We start from the raw sequence: 19,083 nt of genomic DNA, 5'->3' as shown, positions 1-19,083 counted from the left end.
CATCTGGCCAAAATAAATTAAATAAATAATTGAATAAAATTAAATTGATTAAATGAAATAAATAAAACAAATTAAATATTAAATAAATTAAATAAAAAAATTAAGCCCAACTGAAATGGAAGAAAGTGTCTAATAAAAGAAGGGTTACAGCTCCAGAACAGCCTTCCAACAGAAGTAACGCAGAAGGAGTTTAAAGTATTTTTGAGGTTAAAGTATTTTTAAGGTAGAAGTTTGATTTAGGAAAATTTGTAAGCACTTGAAGTCACTGAAACTGCAATAGCAGGGCTACTAGACTTAAAAGGGCACAGTCTTACATGCATTCATGAGATCTGAAGGATGCGATTACACAGGAAATCAGTAAAGCAACACTCATGTGAGAAGCTATGTTGCATAAAACTGATGTTTCATTTAAAAGTATGGTTTATTCACCTACATCTTAGTCCCAACAACACTGTAAGATTCTAAAAATAAAATACAAACAAGATCTGTAATGAAAGTTACAGAAGTTTTTGAGCAAGTCTTGCCAATGCATTTCAGAATGAGCTAGAGATCATAAATTGCCAGATATTTTAATATGGCAACATTACATTTTTGCCCTGACTTTCACACATTCTGGTCCTCCAATTTATGCTTCACTTAAAGATACACAGCAATGGTTACTGCAGTGCATTTCCTCAGGAAGTGTTTGTGGTTCACCATGAAATACAGAATTGTTAGAAAACACCCACTGCTTTATGTGATCTTTTGATTAAACAAAGTTACATTTATTACTTTCCCTCAGTTAAAAAAAAAAAAAATCCCGAGCTATTTTATGGCAATTTCCTCAATGAGATACACACACACACACACGCATACCTACAAATATATATACACACTCATGTATGTATGCATGCATGCATATAAGAAGACTGAAGCATATGTCTTGTGAAGAGAAGCCATTCTCAGACAGAACATATGTAAAACAACAGTTTTTAAACTGTCCAAATTTTTTTTATCACAGTGTTCCACTGGATGTGCATGAAAACAGCTTTGTGCCATTTCCCCTTTCCCTTTTGTTTTAAGGAGGGGAAACCTAGAAAGAACATAATTATAATAGAGAGAAGTTTCACAGAAGAAGCCAAAGATTTTCTCAACTTTCTTCTTTACAGTGCAAATCCTACAACCTGCCAAGAGCAGCATGAACAGGTATTAGCTAAATTCAGTTCTTGCTTCTTCCCCCAGCTCTCTGAATCTATGATCTATAGATTAACAGTGATCGTTAGTTTGCTACCATGGACAGATTGCTCACCCAAGGAGTGAAAATAAAGTCATCAGGTAGTGTTAGTGCTTAACATCAGAGACCCTAGAATTAAAGGGAGAAGTCACTAGCTCAACTAGTCACTGGCTCAACTCTTGCTCATACCTTATTAAGACGACTTATTTCACACTCATAGTGTTCTTGTTTTCTTATCATTGAGGCGTTCTTCTGCTTCAGGAGCTTGTTCTCTTCCTTCATGTCATGCAGGACTTCACTGAGAACCTTTGTTTCCTTCTGGGATGCAAAATACAGAGAAATGCAGATGGAACCATTTTTCAAAAACAATTTTCAAATAATCTGCTGCCTGGCAGATGTGCTGAATTTTTGGTGTCCCAAACACAGCTGGGAAGGAAAGCAACAGGAAGACGGATGGTTAGGAAAACCCAGATATGATAAAGTCTGTTGAAATTGTTTTGACCATTCACCATATGATGAGATAGAGGCAACAAACCAGAATAAATTCCTGCTCTCTTTAATCTGCAGTTGCATAAAGGCATGAAAAAGCTGGCAGGCCAAGGCAAATGGAAGTGTACAAATGACCATCCCAACCCTGCATTAGTCTCATCTACTCAATGCAACGCCAGGGCTAGAAGCAGCTGGAGTCCCAGCCACCCCCAATATCATACAACATTGGAGACAAAACCACATCTCTGAATCATACAGTGTGAGGGCTTTTCCCACTACTCAAGAGACTGAGGCAGGCCTCAGCCTGCTCAAGAATTACCAAGCTACCAACTGAGGCTTGAAACCCACTTTTTTTTTTTAAACCCATCGCAGTTGTTGTCTTGAGTTCAACCCTTCTTAGTGTGTGCCTACACTGCTTCCATCCCAGCAACCACCACGAAGATGTCCCTATTTGCAACAGGAATTATACTAGTCTTTCAAGATGTTATTATACAAATTAGTAGGACAGATTTGCCAAATTAAGTTTGATTGACTTCTATTGCTTTCAGCACAGCTATTTTCAATTTACAATGAGGGGAGCTAAGATTCAGATCAGAGCCTGAAGTAACTGGCATTGTGTAAGCTTCCCTCCTTTCTCTCCAGGGTAATGCATTCCTGACTAGCTTGCTTTTGTCGAATTGTCTTAGAGAAAGCTGTTTAGACATTTGAAACAGAGTGACTGTTCTACAACAACAACAAAAAACTTCAAATATTCCTCTGCAGCTGCTTTATGTGATAAAGAAGTGAGATCCAACAATCACACACATGACACTGTACGCACGCTTTCTTTCTGTGCAACAGCCCTATCTCTGTGCAGCCAGCTACTAGGTATTTTCTCTCTGGGCTCACAAGAAGTGAATCACTGTGTGCACATCAAGCCACTGAAAAACACCCCTGAGAAACTGTCCCATATGCAGGAGGTAGCCTTATTTTCCTTTGTTCTAGACTACTTGGAACATTTCTGTAAGGAACTCACTCAGGAGTTAACTCAAGTTGGCATGTCTCTGTATGCCTTAAGATATTAAAAAACAAACACACACTAAAATCCTTGTAGGTTTTTAGCTATATTCTACTCTTTTCCATCCCCTTTTCCGCTCTCCTAGCACATGTTCTCCTTCTCCGAAGCGGACAGCTTGGGGAATACAGACATTTATAATGAACCCAAACACAGTTTGTTTGGGTTTTTGAACCATCTGAATTCTTAGTCTTATTGCTTCTTATTCAACACTTAATCTTAGGTTTTATGGCTCCTTTACCATAAGTCTTTGATTACCGTCTACGGGCACACAGTTGAGCCCAGAGAGAACAAAATAATTTAAATCTCCAAAACAGCCAGTTTTCATCTGTGGGCCATGGAGGACAAGCGAACAGATAACTTTTAATTCACAGCATTGTTAGTGTGACAGTCATACCTTCAGATGCACCAAAAAAGAAAAATAGCCCCATCAGACGGAGATTGTTTTTCCCATATGGCTCAGGGAAGCTACTCTGAATAAATAAATTTAAAAGGTCCTGTCAGGCTGCTGGATTAGATAAGCAATTAGAAAACAAACACCTTATTACTCTGCTCTGGCAATAACCTTCTGCAGCCTATGCCAGCTCCATGGCTATAGGGAGTGAAGAAGAGCATTTAAAAAAAAAAAAAAACTTGCTATCTTCTAAGAAAATAAAATATATAGAGAGATACATATATAATACTATATATATTTATATATATATAAAATATAAAATAAATGCAAGTATGAAGAAAGTTAGATGCTGTAGAAAAAAATACAAAGCCCTACAAAATTAATCGTGATAGATCTGTCAGCCTAGGTCCCTTCGGCATGCTGAACTTTAAAGCAACGCACTTACTTGTGTGTTTTCAAGCTGAACAATTTTAAGCATTTCTCTGATTTGTCCCTTGGAACTGCTTTTTCTTCACCTAGCCCCGTGGGCAGCACAGCATAACTCGACGTGGATATTACAATTTATGATGCTCATTCAAAATTCTCTACTTTTAGCAGCTACATCTGCAAAGGTGTAGATCTCCTGCATCCCTGCAGGGCATCCAACAAGTAAAGAAGTTCAAAAGAAATAGAAGCACTTAGTGGCTGCCATATCATTTGTAGAGAAAGTGCTGTTCTAAAGCTGGTATGCCAGGCAGGTTGACCTGTCCCCATAAGAGATTTTTAGAGTATATAGTTACCTTGTTCATTATTCTCGTATGTAGAAAAACAATTTGAGAGTGTACTGCTCATCGTTACCTTTCCAAAGAGTTACCTATTTTTCACAGCTATCATTTATTAAAAAGGTTGACAGTAAACATCTTAGTAATATGAACAGGAAGATGGATTGTCTAGCATTGACTGTATATTGAGGGCAAATACAGGCAGTGATTAAACAAGTTCATGACATGGTTTGCTTTGAAGCATGTAAATAGGCCTATTGGTTGGAAACCAAGCACATGTTTACCCATGTTGTAATAGTTAAGCAAGTAAGACAAATGTTCTGCCTATGAAAATAAAAGTTAAGGGCTTTACACTTTTGTTTTCCTACAGCAGCTATCGTATATTTTATCTGAGAATGGAAGTGATGTGATTGCCACTTGTCTTCAGGTTTGTTTCACATTATCAAGTTTCCCATGAGAAAGGAGAACCTTGCCTTCAGCTGTCAGAGCAGCAGTCAGAAGCTCTTACAAGAGGTTATGAAGTGTGTGTTACCATGAAACAGAATGAGAATAGTTACTGTTCACTCTCTGGTGCTTGCCAGATGGAGCAAAGACAACCTTTTCTGTATATTTGGTATAACTTTGCTGATCACTTTGGTTGGTGGGTTTACTTTGGTGGGAATTTAGCTTCAGGGATCTGACTTCTTATTGTCAAGCATTTTATACGATATCTGCAGCTTTTCCGTTTAAAATTGCAGTAGCATTTTCTTTCTCTGACACAAAGAAATGCACCCTAAAAAGAATATTCAGGAAGAAAATATCTGAACTATGCACATCAATCTGCTCTTTATTCCTTCTCACACACACTACTGCTGTGTGGTCTGACAATTTCTACAGAATTGACTGCCTCACAATGCATAGTTCTCTGATCAAAGAGAAGATCAGCCACTGCCTTGGGCACAATATTGATGAGAACCCAGCACCACCATCTACTGGGTCTGCAACAGCCCATGCTGTGCACTTAGTAGAAGAGAGAGGAAAGACACTGGGTGACAGTGCACCCTCCTACCATTTCCTGTGACGGCCTGTCTCTGCCCAGGACTTGCAGCCTCTCCTTTTCTGCAGGATGCTGATGTCTCTCTTCCTCCAGCTCACTGACTCTCCTCTCTGACATGTCCAGTTTTGTCTTCATTTCTGCCAGCTGAAAAGCAAATAATGTACCATGGTGGGCTAACTGTGCATCCTGAAAGGCACAGCACCCCAAAGGTGCTTCCAAATCCTTTCAACTCTCAGCAGATTAGTGTAATGGCATGGATCTGGTTGGGTGTAAAGTGCCCACCACTTACTCCTCCCCCCAAACCCTGCTGCTCTGTTTGGAGGGGAGACTCTTAATGATTTAGGGCAATTTCTCTCATGGTGTTAACTCAGTTGGCTCTAGCACTGATTTTGGTGCCAAAGCACAGCTACCATGGGGCTGTGTCTGCATATGAATTCTCCATTTTTAATGTTCTTTTTCCTTCCTTTTGCAACATGGACTGCCTCGGCACTAGTACGCTTCCAAAGCAATCTGGCCAGAGGCATAAAACTGTCCCATATTAAATGAGGAAGAGACATTTGAATTCTCTTTGCAAAAAAAAAAAGTCAAGGAAGAAATGATCCAGATCTCAGTAAAACTTACTGGAAAATATTAGAGAGAAAATTTTCCTGATGAGCACATGAGGTCACTTGGCAAACTTCCTTTTCATAGAAGGAAATAAGAGAAGTGTCGGTTTATGAACCAACTTAGTTTTTAGAATACCAAGAAATATTTTAAGCAGCTAGCTTTGCTAGGCAGTTGATCATAATGTCTGCAGCTAATATGCCACAGAGCTGCAAACAATGAATGAAAGCTATGACAATGGCATCTTGTAAAAAAAAAAAAAGGTAAATAATTATTTATTTACCATTTACTTTTTATATTATGAGTATTTTAATATATAATTAATATTTTTGTACAGAGCAGTTTCTCAAAGGCAAAAAGTGTCTCTTCTTATAGAAGGTGGCATTCATGGAAGACTTACCTGAGAGCTCCCCCATTACAGAGAGCCCTGGTGACTTTCTAGGCTTCCTAAGCCAGAATGAAAATTACCACAACAGATGGGACAAGAACTAACAGACGTGTGACAAAGTGTATCAGTGGCTGGACACACCAGACACTGCAGGCTAATTTTCAGGTCATTCTGCTCTGAAGTCTGACCTTGTGGAAGGCATGAATACCTCTGCTGTCATGTCCACCCACGGTTCCCTACTAATTTAGACACAGCTTGCTTGTCTATTCTCTGCTTATTTGTCCCACTGAAGACTGCAAATACATAAACTTCACTTTTATGTAATGTGATTTTATTTTATTTAGGTATTTTACCTCTGTAAATGAAAGACAAAAGACAAAGTAAATATGATGATTGTGCCCACATGCCCACTCAAAGATACTACTACTACAGCTATGGCTGGTTGGTTTTTAAGCACAGACTTAATCATCAGATAGCATTCATATTCCAATAGAAGCAGTTAACATTGTTACCTGTTCTTCATAAAGCTGTTTCATAGTTCTAAATTGATGATCCCATTGTTTGTTCACCTCCAGAAGCTGTAATTATCAGGAAGAAACAGTAAATAACCCTCATTTCAACACTGTTGTCCTGGTTTCAGTTAGGACAGAGTTAATTTTCCTCCTAGTAGCTGGCAGGGTGCTATGTTTTGGATTAGAATGAGAAGAGCGCTGATAACATGCTGATGTTTTAATTGTTGTAGAGCAGTGCTTACACCAAGCCAAGGACTTTTCAGCCTCTCTCTGTCCTGCCAGCGAGCAGGCTAGGGATGCAGCAGGAGCTGGGAGGGGACAGACCCAGGACAGCTGACCCAAACTGGCCAAAGGGGTATTCCATACCTTATGGTGTCATGCTGAACAATACATAGGGGTGGCTAGCTGGGGTGGGGGGCTGGCTGCTCGGGGATAGGCTGGGCATCGGTCAACGGGTGGTGAGCAATTGCATTGTGCATCACTTATTTCGTACACATTATTACTATTAATACTATTATTATTATTATTATTGTTGTTATTCTTTTCCCTGTCTTAATAAACTGTCTTTATCTCAACTCACAGACTTCACTTTCCCGTTTCTCTCCCCCATCCCGGAGAGGGAGGGGGGAGGGTGAGCGAACGGCTGTGTGGTGTTTGACTGCCAGCCGGGCTAAACCACAACGACTGTCAATATATAAGAGACTGATTCTCTAGCTATGAGTGTTCACAACCTCTTTGTTATCTGAACAGTCCATTTCAAGAAAAAGTAAACATAAAATCCGGTGAGCTTTATGGCTCATGTGCCATTTCTATGTTATTTCAGCTAAGGCAGATGAATGTTCAGGAAGTAACATTCAAGAAAGATGCAAATATAAAATACACTATAGGTGAATCATTTGCAACACTGTACAAATCCCAAACTGCAATTCCTAAATGGCTAAGGACGTTTTTGTTAGTTTGCTTTAAGTTACATAAGCATATTTGCAATTAGAAGGTCACCAGCTTCAAAACAGTGAATTGAAGACACGTATCAACTGCAATTACAGCTGGGTGCAAACCCTGCTTGCCTTTTTCAGTACCATTAAACTGAACAAACGTATACATGGAAAACAGGGAAGACTGGCAAACACCATGCATAAAATTGGTATGAGTGAAGTCAATGTGTGTGCATTTTTATTGGAGAAGGCCAAATAGGTTTCCCAGAAGTGTTTTGATTTGTAGGATGCATGGTGACTCTTTAGGATGCTCAGAAATAGAACAGCTTCCAATTTGCTGATACCTGTGGTAAAACTCCAGTTGCTACTACTCACAGTTATTCCTTGGCCTTTACCACAGTGATCATTATGAAAGTTTGCCCTTTGTGACGTATAAATCTCCACTTTTATGGATTTATAAGTGTGTTACAATATTTCGTCAACATTTGTTTTTAGGAACAGTTCTCCAAATGTAACTGCCTAGATATAGGAACTAATTTAAACACAAGTTTAAGTGCTTGCATGCTTCAGGCTGTGAAGAAATGAGAAGTGGAAATTCTCCAGATAGAAATTTCCTCAAAAGAATGGGGGATAAGATTTCCAGAGAAGAAACAGAGCTCTTGCTGCACTGCCTGATGAAACCAATTGCTGCTTAAACACAGCGTAAGTAACATTCAATGATTTCCTGCCATGGAAATGTTACTGAACTTGTTATGTCTATCTTAGGTTACAGCTGTAAAGGTTAAGGGTAGGTAAACTTAAGATTACCTCTCGTCTCTGTCTTTCCAGTGAGAGAATCTGTTGTTCCAGAGAATTGGCTAATAGAGTCTTCTTTTTGGCCAGTAGTATGTGCTTCGACTAGACGAAAAAAAGTTCAAAAATGAATACTTCTAGCATCCCCTCTTCAAGTCATGATTATCATATAAAACTCCCATCCACCCTGCCACCTGCAATGTAAAGAAAGTGACACAGCAACATTTTCTTACAGTGTATTTGCTATCAGTATCTTAACACCTGCCGACAGCAGATTCTGAAGCTTACATCTGCTTTAACCCTGCCTAGCCTGTGTTTCAGAGCCATTATGCAAATGGGTGGTGAAATAGACAAAATTAGGTCTCATTGCACCATCTGAGGTATAGAACACAAAATAGGCTTTTAATTATCTTACAGATGGTAATACAACTAAATAGTAAAAGCACAAAAGTTGAGCATAAGTTAAAGTGGGTATAAGTAATTCCCTTCGTTTACAAGAACTAGAATAATTAGTAGTTTTACGCCCAGTAAGTGTTTGCAGGCCTGCAGCAATAATCTTTAGCACAATGGGTTCAAAACAAGCAATACAGAAAACGAATAGGCTATTTGGAGCAATTAGGAAAATCGGTCCAATCTGAAATTGTTTGATTTAACTTGGAGTTTTGTCCATGAAGGACAACAGCAGCTAAGCAGCTAAGCCCTCATTTTTGTAATGGCAATGACAAATATAATTTCCAAGAAGTTTCCATGAATTCTCATGAAGACAAACATGTGATATACATATATATAATAAAAAGAGAACCGGCTTGGATAAAAAGCACACGTTCATAAAAATACATTTGGTCAGATACGTGGTCAGGGATATTTTTTTCTCCCTAGTCTGAATTCTAACAAATACATGGGAAAATGGGGAATAAAAGTGTGAGCACTTCTAACATCTTATGTCTCCTGAAATTAATTTATTTTCTTCAACTAGAGAATTTAATGCCAACAATAATGAAGAAGATCACAGAATATTTCTACTGTGTCTTTTCATATGCATAAATCCTGGCCACGTATTCACCCCCAACCAGTCCTGCAGAGCTCTAATGTTGGAGCACTCAATTTCCACGTCAGAAAATAGTCCCTCTTCCTGTAGAAGTTCATCAACACGTTTAAATTAAAGTATCTGAAAAAATTACATGGTAGTCAGTGGAATTACTCATGTGTTCAGGATCTGGGCCTTAGGCATATATTTAGGTGCACAGTCTATTAAAATCAATATGACAACTCACAAATCTAAAAGTTACAAATACATTCAGCAAATTGGTTTGAATGCTGCTCAGAGTTGCTGGGTCACTAAAATGAACCACTTTCTACCTTTTGTGTAATAACAAATCAAAGTGACCAGATTACTTCTGGGTGGGAGGAAAAAGCGGGGGGGGTGGAGAAAGGAAGACTTTCTAAGAATTTCGTATCTAAAAATATGTAATATTTCCTTCTACTTTAAAGCAGCATAAATCATTCAGATGATTCTACTGGAACACACAAATGAGCCTATAACTGTCCATCTATAAAGTGACATGTACCTGCACCAGGTGAAGCCATGCCTGCTACACAAACAGCACATCAGAGGAGAGCCAAAACATTCACTTACTTCAAGCAGGTCTGCTGGAGCTTCCATTTCACTCACATCTGCCCACGTGCATCCAAGACAGCCTTGAGCGTTTGTTTCACTGCGGGTCTTTGAAAGAGAGAGCAATGAAACAGGTATTTTACATCCCTTAAAGGAGTGGAGGGAAATGCACAAAGACGCAGAAGATACACAAGCGCTGCCCGTGGAAGCAGCAGAGACTAAAACCTAGGTGGTGGAATTCTGATTTTAACCTTTTCCTCATCCCTAGCTGGGGCTTCCCAGAATGGTTCAAGCACACTGCCTATGACTAATACACCAGGCAAGGCAGCACTCTGTGTACTCTAGATGCAAATTGCAGTCGACTGGCCAGTTTGCCCCCGAGAGAGGAAGTTGCATGTGTAAGGGAAGGAAGGGTACATTTTTCAGTAAATAAGACAACAGGGTTTTCTATCCCTGCTTCCAGTTGTAGCAAAGCACTTATGTAAGTATGACAAGTATTAACTGACAGTAAGACAGCGTGAACTGCCATGACAGAAAAAGTTAGTGTAGTGAGTCATGCTTCGAAAAGAGCAATAGATAAGGTATGATGAAGAGGACACCCCTACAAAAGCCAGGATGTCTAGGGGAACACTGTAACTGGAAAACCGATTTACTTTCCTTGAAGAAGAGCTGCACAAAAATGCAGAATGCCAGATTTTGTTCTTCTCTTAAGGACCTAGTACTTGCCATTCTAGTCACTTACCCTACCTGAGCATGGACCTAGCTTTAAGGTGCTCAAGTCTTAATGCTTCAAACTCATGTCTTCGTTCCCCATTTGGAAAAAGAGGCTAAAGTTGCCAAGTTAAACTCACGGGAAAGATTAACAATTAAAAGGCGTCCACAGACTTTTCACATCCGAAGTGAAGAGAAAAAAAGAAAAGCATGAAGTATTTCTGTCTTCAGCCGTGGAATTCTGAATAGCGATGGGTTTGAGAAGGAAACTTGAAAGAAAAATAATTTTCCTTATTGTGGAAAGATCCCTGGGTCTGAGGTCTTTTTTTCAGTGAGGGCAGAAGTTGTTTACTTGCTCTTCAAGAAACAGAATTAAAGCTAGCTTGTGAAGTTTGACATACATAAATCTTCAGAAAATAACATAAACCTTCAGGAGATCTTTAGACAAACTAAAGTAATCCTGTGAAATGGTGGCATTTAATAGCCACATTCCAGATTTCTGGTTCACAATGTGTGACTAAGCAAATCCTGTTTTGCAAAAATAAAAAGCCCAGTTTGGAAGAAACCTACTGTTTTAAAATAATTGCACATGAAATATATCCTCCCCACTCTGTTGTTCTTCTTAATTGTTCTCTTTTATGGAGAGGCTGCAAAACTTGGGGGTTATAAAGAAAGAAGTTTAAAGACAGATTTTATTTTAGTAGAGGCATTTTAGATTCTACATGGGAGGCACTCTACCCATCAAAAAATAAAACGATTTCATCTGTACCTATACCAAAACCAGCCTTTGAATACATACCCTTTCCAGATGCAGCATTGGTTTAAAGAAGGGAAAAAAACCTATCTAGGTATGGCAGATAATGCAGCAGCAATTCTGCATTTCTCTACATTTCTCCTGTGATTAATGTATGGTGAGAAACACATTCAGTTAAGTGTCATGCTGCCAAACAAACCTCTCCATCACCTAGGCAAAATTAAGTGAAACAGGGAGGACATCTTCTGGAAAACAGGCAGGCGATAAGGCCAACTTCTAATGAATAAATACATCACACTACGTCACAGAAAGTAGTGATAGTTAAACTGTACAATCCCTGTAGTGGGGAAGAAAGAGGAAACAATGCATTTTAAAAATGAGACTGAGTATTGTAATGGAGTTATCTAAAGTTTATGTCAAATCAAAGCTTATCCCTAAGGATTTTGAAGCCATGGGCAAAAGTAGGTAACAGCCCTATCATATATATGAGAAAATGGACCAACCGAGTGCTAAAGGTCATCCAGATGTTAGTGTCAGATCACAGAACAAATGACGTCTCACCCACAACCTGTGGCTGTCACATCCTTTTCTGCAGCGTCCATCAGCAGGGTGTCTGCATAATTTGGTGTTCTCACACACTAGAGAGTGGAAAACTACTTTCAGGACTGAAGTTACTGCATATAAAGAGTCAAGAGTCAGCTGCTGAAGGAGAGGCACTAGACACAAGTGACACGAACAGTACCTTTCACCTTCTCACAATATCCCACTGCCTCCTGCTATGCCTGCCACAGCCCTGTAGATGATAAACTCATGGAAATAGAGTCTGACTTGGTCTGCATAGCACAAACACTGAGCAACTAACTGATTCATTAAAACACAACCAGGAAACATCTGCATTTCATGTCTGCTCTCACGGGCAATGATCCTTAAGCCCGAACAACTTCCCTTACTACAGTTCCTATGGTGAGCACAGTCCCATCCCCATTCCAGCAGCAGCCTAGCTTTTGGGAGAAACAAAGTCCGAACTGCTGCATTTACGGTCTGGCCTGTATGGTAAAACCAGCCCTGGTTACTGAGTTCTTTGACACACCACACTGTGGGGTGCTATGTGAGGTGCAGTCCCCCACAGTGGGGACAGAAGAGCAAACTGAAGACACAGCCCTGCTCATGAGTCACGACTCCCACCTGAGAGATGTTGGTGCTCGAATCACTCTGCAGAGAGGTTGAGGATAAGTCCCTGAGATCACACAGTTGTTATCACTGATAAGTTCAAAACCTGGAAAGCTGGGTGGGCACTAGGACCCTAAGTCCTTAATTGTTAATACCTTAATGACCCTATTAACAACTACTGAGAGTAAAGGATTATCTCTTGGACTGGAGGATTTGAAGCTTTCATAGGCTATCATGGGATATAGTACAGGGCTGTGACCTCAGAGGCTGCAGTAAATCTCAACTAATTCTCATTCTTTTCAAGTCCTCTTCAGCCACAATTAATGAAAATATGGCAAATGTTAATATTTTAATATTATTTTGTGAAAGATATGGATTTCAGCTGAAGAAGCATCTTGATGAGCGCTGAAATCTGTACGGATTTTTGACTAGTTACACCCTGCATATCCACATTAAAAACAGTGACAAATTTTCTTGTACCATCTTGCTCTTAGCTATTGCTTTCCACTACAGGGATTTTATTCAATATGACAAAATAGAACTGACATCAATTACTCTTCAGTATGTAGCTAGGCAAACAGCGTTCATATGGATAATGCTAGTGCTCCTTCAAACAGTGCATAAAGTCAACTGCCTTTTAAGAGATTTATAGGAAATCCATCCAGCTCAAGGGCTAGAATGTGCTGCTAAAGAGCAATGGCACTATTCAGTTGTGTGAGCAGCTTGGTGGGAGATAGGTATCTTGTTCCCTCCCTTGCAAGTGTTTTTCTGTTTCAATTAGCACATAAGAGCAGTACTATGCCATGGAAAGAGAAGAGTGTATCTGGAACCTGTAAGAACGGAAGAAAAGCCAATGAGTAGGGAACAAAAGTTCAAGCTCTTCAGAAGTGCTGGTCTTCTTCCAATGAAACTTGGGAGAGGCTGAAGTAAAGATGTTGTCTCTCTCTGGAGGGAGGTGATTCTCACCCTCTACTCTGCATTCATGAGACCCCACCTGAAGTACTGTGTTCAGCTTTGGGGTCCCCAGCACAAAAAGGACATGGACCTGTCAGAGAAGAGACCAGAAGATGGTCACAAGGATGACTGAAGGGCTGGAGCACCTCTCCTTTTGAAGACAGGTTGAGAAAGCTGGGGTTGTTCAGCTCGGAGAAGAGAAGGCTCCTGGAATACCTTATAGCAGCCTTCCAGCACCTAAATAGGGCCTACAAGAAATATGGAAAGGGATTCTCTCAGGGATTGTACTGATAGGACAAGGGGGAATGGCTTTAAACTAAAAGATGGTGTATTTAGATTAGATCTAAGGAGGAAATTTTTCACTCAGAGGGTGGTGAGGCCCTGGCACAGGCTGCCCAGAGAAGCTGTGGATGCCCCATCCCTGGAGGTGTTCAAGGCCAGGCTGGATGGGGCTTTGAGCAACTTGTTCTGGTGGGAGGTGTCCCTGCCCATGGCAGCAGGGCTGGAATTAGACGATCTTTAAAGTTCCTTCCAACCCAAACCATTCTATGATTCTATGACACTCATTTACTTTTGCTGAGCGAAAGCCACTAAATTTGTTTACCAGTCTACTGCTACACTATTAAGAACTTATTTACATGATAACACTGCAGAAATCTGACACATGTATAACACCAGTCCTTGAAAGAAGGACTCTTCTGACAGCTATCAGACTTTGGAAGTAGAAAAAAGAATATTTTTAATGCATTTATAACAGGTTTGAAGTTGTTGAATCAAATATGCAATTGTAAATCGTTTGGAAAAGTCTAGTTCAAGACCAGACCGTACATGCAGTCACAAAACTAAACGTAAGGAGACTGTTTACAAATCCAAGCAATCTTTTAGAACGCTCTTAAAATTTGCCAGCCTGTAAAATATAACCAGACCATTTAAAGACTTAGCAGTAAAATCTGACCTAGTGCTACACAGCCACAGGAAGCTCAGAGATGGCAAAAAGACAGCTGAAGAGGGTGTCTGCAAAGTGTAGACAGGTCTGCACAAAACACCATGAAAGTAAATTTTGGAGGAAAACACAGACTTAGCACCATTGTCCAAAAGCTTGCTAGGAGCTCTGCTGTTTGGTTAACACTGACACAAAAGCAGAGAAGATGCCCAGGGAGGATGGAAGCTGCCTGCTGTGCACAGAGGGAACGATGCTGGTAGGAGGATGTCCATCGGTGTGGATGAGGGAGCGTGCTCCCCTGGAGAGACCTGGGCAGCTCCCGCAGCGGTGGACTCAAACGGGACTTCAGAGGTGGGCAGGACACCCGACCACATACGTGCTGGGCACTGGCATGCAAACAAGCACTCTAACACTGCAGTAAAGGGTTTACAGGGGGAAATCTAGTCACTTGAAGTCCATGCAACTAAAAAACAGATTTTACTGTGGTGAAATCATTCCTACTTCAGCTATATGCAAAATCAAAATTCACTAAGTGTGATGTTACAGCAGTGACAAACAGGTCAGCAAATGTTGTAAATCCCAATCTAATGCTTACATGATTCTTAATTTCCCAGATTATTTCATCTCTTCCTCTGAAGTAAGTGTCTGTCATGCCATTTACTGGCCACACTCAAAAATCACCAGCAAACAGGCTGCAGGGAAGAGTCTCTGAGTAGAGAAATATAAACTTTGTAAACTCTTACAATATTTCTGCCTCCAACTTCTCCACAAATACATGTAAAACCAAATCACCACCAGCAGTGGATGGCGTCAAGTAACTTTTTACAATCTCCCTAAGATACAATTGTACAGACCTTTATCTAGCCAGGGTTCTTCATACATTTTAGAGCACGTTTATAGGTAACTTGCACTCTTGTCATCTGTTTCTCACCCTTTACTTCTACTTCCACTCTCTCCCCAGAAAGTCACCTCCTTTGCACATTTCTTTTATCTATCCCAAACAAGAAAACAAAATGTTACGGCTCCTGCTGCTGGGCTGTGACACATAGCTGTAGCATCAGTCACCACTGAATACAAATCAACTTTTCCTCACCTTTGAGCACAGTTCAAGAAAACAAAGAAAACAACAGAGAGAACGAGCAGGTTTTGCTTTCCAGAAAAGCAAGTGGAGTGCTGTAGCTTGAGAATTGATACAAGAATGATCATTTTCTTTCTTTGGACAGCTGATCAGGTCTGGCTCCTCCTAGAATGACTGACAGTTTCTCTTCTGCCTATGTGTACTGTAAAAATCCTTTCTTAATGTCCACACAAGCCATTCTTGTCCCTGGCTCACCCTGCTCTATCTGCATTATGATGACAGATCAGAACATTATGAAATATACTAAGAAAACACTATATTGAGCAAACCTCCACCTGCAGGGAGCTTGAGTAAGCCTGAAACCTTCTGTAATGTCAGTGAATCATGATTTAAAACCTTTACATTCTCTGAAATAGCATGAGTTCTTAGGAGGACCTTTACCCTTCTTTTTCCCACCCCTCACACTCCAACACTCAATTTTCTCTTCCATCCTTCACAACCCTTTTTCTTTTCCTCCCTGTCCATACCCACATGCGAGCACATGAAGCTCATTATCCTAGGCATTTATGATTTTTGTCCATGCCACAGACAATGGTGACAAAATTAAACTACTCTTTCAAAATCATCGGGCAGCTCTCATCTTTGCGACAGACAGTGCTCGTCTTATCTTCCACTTCTGTTCACAGCTGTCTTATTTTACAGACTGCAGTGAAGGGGAAAACACTTTTATGGCAAGCAGTTGGAGCACACTCAGGGAAGAAAGCTTCAGAAACTTCAGAGCATGGCTGCCAGGGATGGCTGGCAGCAAGCTGGGAGCCAGGAGCTCCTGCAGACTGCTGTGAGTAGCAGGAGTAAGCCACCAGATATCCGGCACAGAAAAAAAGTCTTCCCAGGAAGCAAAAGGGACCAGGCAGGATTTGCTGCCCCTTGAACTCACCTAGGAGACTCTCACAACTGGCAGCACACAACCCCACCTACAAAGGCAGAGTGAGCTGAACTGCCGAGAAGTCCTTTATTAATTTCTACTTGGTTTCTATGAAATTATGTCATTTCTACTAGCAGTGGCTTTGAAGTTCTGTCCCCCTCTTCCTCCTCTCCCTGTTTAAAAATAAGAATTATTTGTATTCTAAGAAGATCTGACATTTCTGAGTGTAAAAGGCTTGTAGTCATTTTGGGGATGCTTGCAATGAGATTGAAATCAGAGCCTTGGAACTCTGGCCAGCACTGAATCCTCTCAAAAGCATCAGCACCACCAGAAGTTAGAAGTTCTCATTTTTCAGAGAGTGCTGTATCTTTATTCTGGGAAAGGCTTTTGCTACAGTATTACAAAATAGGCACACACAAGATAACCAAAGCCACTTGTCACTTCTGAAAACTGGCTGTTCGGACACTGCAGTGAAACCAAGAACCACTAAGTTGCTTGCACTAAGTAAAAGCAAATTTTTCCCTGATGATGAGAAAATTGTAAAATCTCTTTTTTTTCTTCCTACCCTCTCAGGTATCTGCCTGAAGATTTTTCAAATTATGCTGTTCAGTTTCAGATTTGCAGAAGTCAGATTTACTCTGAGATGAACCTCAGTAAAAATTTGGTGGCTTTTGGAAAATCTATTTGCTTACATTTTGGTCAAGCTTTCCTTCCGGCTTTGAAACATTTTCAGAAGTGCTCTGAAATCTGTTACTCTGCATTAAGCAAAATTGTATAAAATAAATGTTTTATTCCAGAAGCTGTTATTATACCAGCAGTGCTTCCTATATTATCCATTGCTAACCCTTTTCCCATTGTGGTTCACATGGTGAAATGGTAAAAAATGAGAAATCTTAGTCAAAGAATAACATCAGCTTCTAAACCAGAAGAAGAAACTAGAACTCTTCCTGTCTCTTGCCAGTCCACGTGCTTCACCCAGACAAATGTGTTAAAAAGGGATTTTCCCTTGAATAAGCATGTCAGCCTCAACATTTTGCCTTGTTCAGTTAGGTACAAACTCTAACAGGAAAATACGTGCAAATTTGAATGTGTTCCTTAATATGTGGGAACCAGATAAAATTAGAGCAAGATGTGGCTTCAGAGTAAGTACAACATCACACAGCTTTCTGTTTCCAGATTTCCTTTATCCATTGTTTTCCATCATCACTAATGAGACTAACCACAAGGACATGGCTACTTAAGCATTTGCAAACTCAGGCCTGAAGATGAAAATCCAATTTCACGATACTATAATTGGATAACAATTTATACCAGTAGCAAACAGGCTATTTTGAGTTTTACAACATAGTTGGTGCAAGAACGGATAGTCCTTAATTTTTTTTTTTTCCTTTCTCTCTTTGCACCCAAAACAGTTCAAATACTTGGAAGTCTGGTATTCTTGAGCTACCAACTGATCACATAAAATATATAACCTCTGCCAATAATCCTTATTTTTCTTTATGTTGACACACTGCTGAATTTAATTGCTGTTCTTCCTTTCCCATCTGATATTTTTTATCATCCCTCACTTCCCCCAGAAAACATCCTTCTTGTGTATAAAATCTTGATTAAGTCGTACATATCCTGAAAACACTATGCATGAGTACTTTTTAGTAACATCTGTATTTTGATGCATAATGTTCAGCCTAACTTATTTCAGTTGAATATAATCAGTTTTAAATTTGAAAATGAGATGCTGTTTTTATGTCATGAAACACATTTCTTTGATTTCTAATATTAAAACAGCAAGTTGCTTGATCCCTTTGACCTTGAATTTCCCACTCTAAAAGGGAGAATAAGGAACCCTTTCCCTCCTGAGTCAGATAGGCAGTTTCACAGACTAAGCTTTGCAATCCTAGTTCACGTACACTCCTGCTATACATTGCAGCAGTAAGTAAATGATGTTGTAGAAGAAAAGGGGAATAAGCAAGTAGATACGAATTAGAAATTGGTAATTGGTTTCGTCAGTAAAGATTTCATCATGTTTCTTTTTTTCTTTTTTGTCGTTAACTCTAACAAAAGCAAATACATTTCGTTATAGTGAGGAGAGCTTAAATTAGTGTAAAATACTGACACCATGCTAATGCCTCACCTCTTTTTTCAGCTTAAAGAGAAAACAGTTTCTTCACCTAAGGAAAGTACATACAAGGACACAGGCACTCAGTCCCTTATATGAGAGCAACAGACCTTATGTGGGTGTCAGGGACCCCAGTACACCAAAAGGCTCTTGCAGCCTGCATGGACTTCATTGTCTCCTCATGCTTTTTCCTCTCCAGGAGCAGGAAAACATAGCATCATGATAAGCCAGAATTAAACTACTACAGATGAAGGAACCATACAGGGAAGGAAGTGCTGAGAATTAATTCTGTCCATTCTGCAGAGCCAGGTTTTCTCTCTCTGAGATATTTGCCTTTAAAACCACAATAAATATTTTTATGGAAAAAAAAATATTGGGGAAAAAAAAAAGGAAAGAAAGTCAAAGGAATTTGTTTACAGACACTTCCAGATAACACTTTCAAAACTGCTGTGAGCTCAGAAGGAAATGTCATTCTGCAGCATGCAATTCATACTCTTTACTCCAGGATAAATTACAGAATAAAAATAAAAATGGCTTGCTTGCTCTGCCAAATAACTTCCTGATAGAATTCCCAACACTATAGTGAGGAATACACTCTCGTTTCATTATCATCTTTTTCCCAATTCCTACATAAAGAGTT

At 39.8% G+C, this 19,083-nt stretch overlaps 1 protein-coding gene across 3 annotated transcripts in view; it reads right to left on the bottom strand.

Annotated features, from left to right (window-relative positions):
- Positions 1–19,083, bottom strand: part of TNIP3 (TNFAIP3 interacting protein 3) — a 72,348-nt gene that overhangs the window by 21,262 nt on the left and 32,003 nt on the right. For all 3 annotated transcript variants that reach the window (XM_040556104.1, XM_040556105.1, XM_040556106.1), the window contains exons 4-8: positions 9,814–9,900; positions 8,193–8,282; positions 6,451–6,516; positions 4,960–5,091; positions 1,403–1,531 (exon numbers count right to left, since the gene is read on the bottom strand). In XM_040556104.1, coding sequence (XP_040412038.1) covers positions 1,403–1,531; positions 4,960–5,091; positions 6,451–6,516; positions 8,193–8,282; positions 9,814–9,900 — 504 coding nt within the window. The remainder of the gene's footprint in view (positions 1–1,402; positions 1,532–4,959; positions 5,092–6,450; positions 6,517–8,192; positions 8,283–9,813; positions 9,901–19,083) is intronic.

The sequence above is a fragment of the Cygnus olor genome, chromosome 4, assembly GCF_009769625.2.
Source record: "Cygnus olor isolate bCygOlo1 chromosome 4, bCygOlo1.pri.v2, whole genome shotgun sequence".
NCBI classification, from domain to species: Eukaryota; Metazoa; Chordata; class Aves; order Anseriformes; family Anatidae; genus Cygnus; species Cygnus olor.
The sequence above is the reverse complement of the archived record's forward strand: the minus strand, read 5'-3'. Positions and strand labels throughout refer to the sequence as shown.